Raw genomic sequence first — 8,844 nt, 5'->3', positions numbered from 1 at the left:
TGCTATCTATAATAGGATCTCGATATAGTGATGACCAATGAAAATACAATACTTTTCGCCAAGCCAACTTTTTTATTTCTTTAATAAGGAATACAATTCTTGCCTATCGAGAGGTCTCTGAGCCAAAAGCTTTTTTAGTTTTGTAGTATTTGGAGGCCGCTGCTCTAGAATTCAGTCTAATGTCTTTAGCAGAAATGTCAAGATTCCATAGCATTGGTTAAGTATCTAAAAAACCAAAATATAAGATATTGCAATGTATAAAAAATTCTTTTAAAACCTTACAGCGCTGTAGTTTATGAAATTAAAGGACGGAAAGGGGCTGGCTCTCATAATCAGAGGCTCCTGGCCACGCCGAATTATTAGGCAGAGGTCTCTATAAACATCCTTGGATCCTTTGATGGGATCATACGCCTCATAAGCAGCCTCTGAAATTGTCAAGGATTTCTGCGATAACAGGTCTCCAAAATACGACCACATGGATAGATGTCCCAAGGCTAGCAGCATGAGGACGGCAAACTGGGCCACCACCTTGGGGTCTTTTCTTGCCTCCATGGCCTCTAGAACCGATAGGGACACCAGGAAAAAGTTAACCCCCATTTGCATTATGAGGGTTCCATGAAAAACTTTGTTAGTGTGATCTAAGATGCTGCGAAAGTGTAGCAAGATTTATTAAAAGTTATATTTCTCATGCGAAAGCTTACTGAACAATCTTCTGATGGAACTGGACCAGGCGATTCGTCTCCAATCTCAACTGCTCATATCCATGGCACCTCTGATGAAGGTGACGCAGTTCGAGGCATAGAACTTCGATGGCAAATGTTATTTCCACGTAAATAGATACAGAGAGTCCTTCAATGCACACAAGCCAAGTCAGAAAATACATTACATTCCAAGTCTGAAACAAATAGATAAATGCGTGGCTGATGGGGTGAATCGACTTTTCGTGCCATTGGAATGGAAAAGCCGCATGAAGAGGAAGGATCTGCTGATGAACCCACAGCGGTGATGTTATGAGCAGCAATATAAAAATACACAGGAACACCAGCCAAGATGAAGCTAAAAAAAATGCCAACGTGAAATACCAGCGTTTGGCAGTTCTATAATCCACTGCACCAGGACCTTTTTGTGCCCAAGGATGAAATGTCTCCAGAGCTTCAACAACCTCGTCAAGTTCATCGCCATACCATTGGAAATAGTATATTTTAAAAGCAATATAGAAGAACTGAAAGAAAGAACCTTAATTTGATATATGATGTGTCTTTTAATATATAATTTTTTCTAACCCCAATGATAAAAGCAATATCCCGACCCATTTGAACCTTGTCTCCTAACGATTCGGTAACTCCATAGCACATTGTTAAAAAACACACGGTTGCTTGAATGATAACCAAAGTGTGCCAAGAGGAACGATAGGGCATTTGACGTTCTTTTGAGGTTGTATATAAGAACATTGCTCTGCAAAAGACCCTTTGAATTGATATGAGACACGAAGAGTTATATATTACACTGACTTCATCTGCTCTCTCCAATAGTAAACTGCGGAGTAGCTGGACTCCATTGTAGGATCTCGAAAGTGCTTCCAGCCGTCGATATAAAATTTTACAAAACGGTGCACATTGCCACGAATGTCCATTTCAAATCGAACTCTGTTTTGTGAGTGATTCTATAGCGCAGTAAGACCCTTATTAAATATCATCAGAGAAGTACACAGCACAAAAATGTTTAAAATTCTCACTGCCACAAATGTTAATTCATAATATACAATATAATAAATCACAGCTCCAAATGAAGATATTCACTTTTAGCAGTATGTAATGATAAAAAATGTAAGGAATAGAAATTTATTTGCATATAATCTTTTTCCTGTGTGGTGTAAGTAGCAAAGTAGAAGGTCATTCGAAGCCATTACCAAGCAAAAAGTTAACATCTGCTTTATTACTAAAGGAATTATATGCTAATACCGTTTGAACTTCCACCTCCTTCCACTCTTGTTTCGTAATTACAAACGAATTGGAGCTCAGTAAAGTGTTAGTATCTTATAGATCGGTATATTCTATCCCACAGATAGATTTTGTATAAACGAAACCCAAATTACGCATGTTAAATGCAGAAAAAACAATCATTTATTATATATATGTTAGCGTATTCAACATTTTTATGAAGTCGTAATAAAATTCATTCGTTTTAGGTTTTAGTCTAATGTCTTTAGCAAAAATGTCAGGATTCCATAACATTGGTTAAGTATCTGAAAAAACCATTTTATGAATTACAAAGCATTAAGTAGTTATAGAACCTTACAGCGCTGTAGTTTATTAAATTAAAGGACGGAAATGGGCTGGCTCTCATGATCAAAGGGTCCTGGCCACGCCTGATTATTACGCAGAGGTCTCTATACACATCCTTTGATCCTTTGGTTGGGTCGTAAGCCTCATAGGCAGCCTCCGAAATTTGCAATGACTTCTGGGATAACTGGTCTCCACAATACGACCACATAGATAGATGTCCTAAGGCGAGCAACATAAGGACTGCAAACTGGGCCACAACTTTGGGGTCCTTCCGAGCCTCCACGGCCTCCAAAACCGACAAGGACACCAAGGAAAAGTTAACACCCATCTGCATTATGAGAGTTCCGTGAAAAACGTCGTTGGTACGATCTAAAATTCTATATAAAAACCTTTATAGTTAAAGTGGCAAAATATTGATAGTTTTAATACTTGCTCTACAATCTTCTGATGTAGCTTGACCAAGCGGTTCGTCTCCATTCTCAGTTCTTGAAGGCCATAATTGTGTCGGTGAATTTGGCGTAGTTCTAGGCATAAAACTTCAATGCCGAAAGTAATTTCCGCATAAATACAAATTGATAGTCCCTCTATGCACAAAAGCCAAGTCAGACAATACACTGCAAAATAGCTCTGAAACAGATAGATTATAGCGTGGCTGATGGGATGAAGCGATTTTTCGTGCCATTGAAAAGGAAACGCCGCATGAAAGGGAAGGTTTTGCTGATGGACCCACATGGGTGAGGTTATAAGTAACAATAGCAAAATGCACAAGAAGAACGACCATGACGTTGCCAAGAAAAAAGCCATTACGAAGTACCAACGTTTACCAGTCTGATATTCAACTGGATTAGGACCTTTCTGTGCCCAAGGATGTAGAGCGTCCAGATCGCTGATCACTTGGTCAAGTTCATCGCCATACCAGCAGAAATAATATGTCTTGAATATAATAAAAAAAGCCTGCAAATAGAGACAGTATTTAAGTTAAGTTTAAACCCAGTAATATTGTCTTACCCCAAGGATGAAGGCTAAGTCCCGTCCCATTTGAACATGGTCTCCCATCGATTCCGTTAAGCCAAAGCTCATTGAAGCAAAAAATATAACCATTTGAATATATACCAAGGTGTGCCATTTAGATCGGTAGGGCAGCAGACGTTCTTCTGTGGTTGTAAATAAGGCCATTGCTCTGCAACCAGACATTTATATATTTTGGCCGAAAAATCATATACTTTTTTCATACTTCATCTGCTCCCGCCAATAGTAAATTGAGGAATGGCTAGCCTCCATCAGTGGATCCCGATAAGTCTTCCATCCGACCTTATAAAACTTCAGAAAACGTTGGATATCCATTACGAAACAGTTCTGATCTTTAAGTGCTGGAATGGCCTAGTGTGATGCGTATTAAGTAATACACAAGAAGGTCACTGAAAAAAAAAAATGTGGATTTATAGATATATAGATAGTTGTAGGCAAATCAAAACTACTTGTAGAACAATTTCATAATCATCAGATAGGGACTGATTCACATTTCAGTCTTTTTAAGCTGATTGCAAATGCGTAAATTAAATTTTATGAGTGTTTCCTACCTGTGTGATAATAAGCAAATATGTATCCCCGTTTATGGTAATTACTAGGCGAGAACTTAACATCTGCTATGCCAGGCGCTAATCGCTTTCACATTTTAGCATATGGAATTAGTTTCTGCATGTTTACTGATAATTTATTTTGCGCAACTGAACATCAATAATCGAGCAGTACATAAAAATGAAAAACGATTTAATTTCGATTTCGGTGGAGATCTGCCGAAGTGGAAAAAGTGAAAGTTAGCATTGTTATAAAACAATTTTTTTTTCCCTTCACCACAGCGAGAAAAGCAGCATCTGCAGAGCTGGAAATATTTAGGTTGCCCGGTCAAGAAGGAATATTTATGCCATTTATGACACGAGAGGCCCTCCGAACGTGCTGTCCGCAGATTGCAGCATTTTTGCATATTTGCAGCACGAAGCCGGCGAAACGAAATGAAATGCAAAAAATCGTCTCGGAGCAGATAAAGCCCGGCTTAGACGAGTGGAGTGCAGTGTTTTGGACGGAGGGCGCAGCTCGTCGCAATCGAAAGCGAAAGATTTGGGGTCCGATATGAACATATGCCCATATGGATCGGAGCATTCAGTACCCGGTCCGTGGGTGGCGGCGGGTGAACTGGGCATTTGCATATTGGAACGATTGAACTGCCCTCGGGACAGCAGGCAATTGTGTGTGTGTACGGGAGACCAACAAGATCGTCCGACAAAAAGTGAGATCCAAGGGGCTTTCCTCGGTGGCATCGAAAATGTCATGCGGTTTTATGACTTCATTAGCGACAGACACCAGAGGCCACAAGGAATTTAATGGACCCACCGCTCCTCCTGGCTTGACAAACAAATTTGAGGGACATTTTCGTGTCTTGATGAGAGGGAAATGAGCCGTGGAACTGGGGGAAAACTAATCAGAGGAGCTGCTCCTCGACCAAACTAGCTTCAATCTGGAGGCCATGTCACGAGTCCATGGCAACGATTCAGCGGCGATGATGATGTGCATATGGGGCTGCCTAATAATGAAGTCGTGCATGGCATTTGTCCTGCTTGGTTCGACTTCGATGATTAAGTGGCCCGGCCACCGTATCCGGACCGACTGTCTGACACCTTTTCGCTGTTATTTTTTTTTTCGCGGGAATTGGCGCATGTCAGCAAATTGGGTGTACAAAAAGCGGCCATGGAATCGGGCCTGTTAACTGGGTCGGTTATTGTCGTCGATTTACAATGTCACACGATTTTGGCCACTCGATTAGGATCTTAAGTTCTGCTTGACAGAAGGGGAAATAATGCATGTCAGTGTAATTAAGATGTAGTTTTGTATGCGATATCATGCTGTCTAAGTACTAATAATAATCATTTTCCAGTTTGAGGCAAATGCAAAAGTTTGAAGTTGAAGGATATCATATACCGCCTAGGCCAACTGCACCTATATTTAATACTTTTGAGAACTTTTCCCAAGTGTACTTGACTCCATTTGAACCCATTTATATCCTGCTCCGTAAGTCAGATTCATACTTCTGCGTGGCTTGAGAGTGCGTCTCAGAAGTTTCACTTTGAGGCGCTGGGGCCCTCAATAACTAACTTTTTCGCGGCCCCTCGACAAAGCCCCCACAATGAGCGATATTGTGCGGAGATAATAAACCATACAAATAACTGAGCTGGTCCTGAAGCTCCCACTGACATCCCTGACTTCTGCCGACGATAGTGTCGTCGTCTTGGCCTGGCTCGTTGAATGTCGACAGGCGAATCATCAGCCTATCGACGGTGCACTTTTGCCTTCTAAAGTGCATCTTATGGCGTGCCCCACTTCCCTGGCCACCGATTCCCGGCAAATCTAACCAGCTCCTAAGCCCGACCGCATGCATCATCATTATCATCATCGTAGCCAGCCAGCTGCATGCAAGCGAAAATCCAACTACTGCGCATGAATGAATCACGTCGCAGTCCAAGTCCACCGAGATCGCTGTTCAGATGCAAAACTTGCAACTTGGCAACTGCATCTCATGCCAATCGTCTAGCGAAAGTCGCGACAAAACTCTCTCAATACCCAGTCCCCAATCCCCAATCCCCCATTATCCATCGCCGTCGCATTCCCGAAACCGATCCCCCGGTTTTTAGCTCCATCGATGCAGTCGGTCCTGTGTAGCCATAATGATGAATTAGGCTGCTGTCATGTCATGACAAAGGCGCTGCATGCAATTTAGATGGAAAACGGCTAAGAAGTGGGATCTTCAGGGGATCAGGGGCAAGACGGAGGAGTAGTCTAAGTAAATAAACACAAGCGAAATGCAATTGCAATTGCAATAGCGAATATTCAAATGTAAGTAGGAAGTGGCTTTTAAATGAGCCACAACGAGAAAAAGAAACTGCAGTCTGACAAATCGCTTGCTGTTCAACTTTGTCGCCGCACTGTGGGGTCTATTTGGCTTACCTGATGAAAAAATAAACAAAAAATAATTTCTCAACTTTACTGCACTTATTAATAGCCCTGAAATACTTTAAATAAAATGAAAATTATAACTTTACAATAGAAAGAAAAGTATTGATGTGCTTTTCCACTGTTTTGAAATGTGCCCCCAAAATCCAGGCCAAATTTCGGTGTGCTTTTCACTTTTCGTGGCCAAAACTAACAGGTTTTTGCTCGTGCACATGCAAATGTGAGCGAATCGGATATTGTTTATTGGCGTAATACGTTGGCGCTTACTAATTAATTTTGGCTCCTTGTCGTTGGCAATTAGTGTGGCCCATGAAGATGACATATTATGCCATGTTGTCGTGGCAAATGAAGTTATTTGCCTCGTCCATGCTGCAGAATGTCAGGATCGTAGCCCCACAGACCCTCAGACGTTTGGCCCCATCGCTGCGAAGGTTAATTGCCAACAATAAGATTCAATCAAGCTAATGACGGAGCAGTCAAACGCCAGCGACCAGCAGCCAACATCCATCGGTCTAAAAGAAAACCAGCTTCCAGTTTCCAGAGCTCTGCACACAACTGCAATTTATGAGCCCAATCTTCGGACGGTTGGGAACAGTATTCCAAGTTGGATCGGGTGCAGTGGCGACCTTTTGGGGTCGCATGCATAAAATGCAGGCTCCTTGCCGAACTTTCTTTGAGTGGCCCCAAAAATGGTCGATGTTATTTTCAGAGTTGAGACTGATTTAATAAGCCAGCAAGTGTGTTAATGCATTTAATTTACAAGCAAAGCGTTTGTGTCCTAATTATGTTTCTGTAAGTAATGATCAGATGTTGTAAAGAGAGCTTTAATTAGAAATTAAGAGCCCTATAAATCTACTCCAACGTGTTTGCTAATATGGTCAAAATTGAATAGCACTGCTTTAGAATCTGCAAAGGAAAATTATTAAAGTTACAATTAAGTACAGACAACAGCTTAGAATGTGTACTTACAAACATATAGTTTTCTAAATTAAAAGGTGGAAATGGAGATGCCTTCATGATTAATGGCTTTTGAGCCCTTTGAATGAAGAAACAAAACTGTCGGTGGATTGATTTGGATCCAACATTCGGGTCATACGCTTCGTAGACAGCCAAAGCTACTTGCTCCGATTCTTTGGAAAACATATCTCCGAATTTGGACCAGAATGACAGGTGACCCAGAGTCATTAACATAATAATCATATACTCGACTGCGACTTGGGGATTCTTCTTGGCTGCCAGCACTTCGAACAGTGACAATGAGACGAGCAGAAAGTTAATCAACATTTGCATGATAAAAGCTCCATTGAATATATGGTTGCAGCGATCTGTAAGTCTGTTAACAAAGAGAGATATATAGTAGTGTATGGCTTCAGGCCAGATACCTACAGTATGATTTGCTGATGGAACTTGGTCATTCGACAAAGCTCTCTGTACAGCATATCTTCATCGCCCAGGCAAAGTTCCTGAAGATTTCTTAGTTCGATGCATAAAACCCTTAGAGCAGAAGTTAGCTCAAAAAATAAAGACACACCCATATTCTCAACAACACCAAGCCAAATCAGGAAATACAACATCGTGGTGCTTTGGGATACAAAGATGATGATATAGGCAATCGGATGTTTCGATGGATCGTGAAGTTGAAAGGGCCAAGAGACGTGAAAGGGTAATGTCTGCGATTCAATCCAAAATGGTGTGGATATTTTTATCAGCATAAAAAGTATGAGAAAGCTGAACCAGGTAATGATCAAGGCCATAAACAATAGGAAATGCAAACGCTTGGTTTCTTGCACTTCCTTTGTTGCAGGGCCTTTTATACTCCAATGATAAATATCCTCGAGAGCATCGATTATGACATCCAATTCACCAGCATATTGAGCAAAGAACACCAGTCTGAAGCAAATAAATATGATCTGAGAATTTAAAGTTATTAATTGTTATTAATTATAAATCAAAGAGATCGTTTTTTCTTCGAACCGTTATTATAAAGACCAGATCTCGTCCCAGATTGACAATATCACCGATGGATTCACTGATACCATAAAACAGAGATGCCAGTGCCGTTGCCAGTTGGATCGAAACAAAATATTGCCAGGCCACAATCCTGGGCAAACGGCGTTGCTCAGAGTTCATGTAGAAACCTAGGGCTCTGTAAAATATATTTCTTATATACAAACTCTAAAGATTCTTCTTAATATCATACTTCAACTGGTCCCGAGTCCAGTAGGCGATAATGTGTCGGGACTTCGCCTGGGGAGCCTTGAAAACAGCCCAACTTTCGAAAAACGGTCCAAACAATCGATCCCAATTACCATTTTTCCGCTCACTCCGCAGCTCGGTCATCTTTCAATCCGATCCAATGCAAATAGTAGGTGTGCCCGATGACCTGAAACGGTGAACTGTTTTTATACGCATACGAGGTGTGGAATTACTGAATAAATAACGCAGGAACTTATTGCTCATTATGGCAATTGCTGGACGAGAACTTTGCAGCTGCCACGGCCTGGGAACTGGGAAATGGTGAACGGAAAATGGGAAAACTCATATTTGCAACTGC

At 41.2% G+C, this 8,844-nt stretch overlaps 3 protein-coding genes across 3 annotated transcripts; all 3 read right to left on the bottom strand.

The window, feature by feature from the left end:
• Positions 1–171: 171 nt before the first annotated feature.
• On the bottom strand, positions 172–1,633 carry Or65c (Odorant receptor 65c; the record flags this gene model as incomplete). Its single annotated transcript, NM_168165.2, has 5 exons — positions 172–225; positions 283–646; positions 702–1,222; positions 1,284–1,455; positions 1,512–1,633. 5 exons carry the CDS (start codon positions 1,631–1,633, stop codon positions 172–174), a joined length of 1,233 nt encoding a protein of 410 aa, NP_729163.2.
• A 558-nt stretch (positions 1,634–2,191) lies between these two features.
• Or65b (Odorant receptor 65b) lies at positions 2,192–3,629 on the bottom strand (the record flags this gene model as incomplete). The annotated part of the gene is made up of 5 exons (NM_168164.3): positions 2,192–2,245; positions 2,299–2,662; positions 2,719–3,239; positions 3,294–3,465; positions 3,520–3,629. The coding sequence occupies 5 exons, from the start codon at positions 3,627–3,629 to the stop codon at positions 2,192–2,194; spliced, it is 1,221 nt and encodes a 406-aa protein (NP_729162.3).
• Positions 3,630–7,142: 3,513 nt separating this feature from the next.
• Positions 7,143–8,630, bottom strand: Or65a (Odorant receptor 65a; the record flags this gene model as incomplete). Its single annotated transcript, NM_168163.1, has 5 exons — positions 7,143–7,196; positions 7,260–7,623; positions 7,677–8,200; positions 8,265–8,436; positions 8,491–8,630. 5 exons carry the CDS (start codon positions 8,628–8,630, stop codon positions 7,143–7,145), a joined length of 1,254 nt encoding a protein of 417 aa, NP_729161.1.
• Positions 8,631–8,844: the final 214 nt, after the last annotated feature.

This window comes from Drosophila melanogaster, chromosome 3L, assembly GCF_000001215.4.
Source record: "Drosophila melanogaster chromosome 3L".
Taxonomy (NCBI): Eukaryota; Metazoa; Arthropoda; class Insecta; order Diptera; family Drosophilidae; genus Drosophila; species Drosophila melanogaster.
This window is presented reverse-complemented; position numbering and strand designations above follow the sequence as displayed.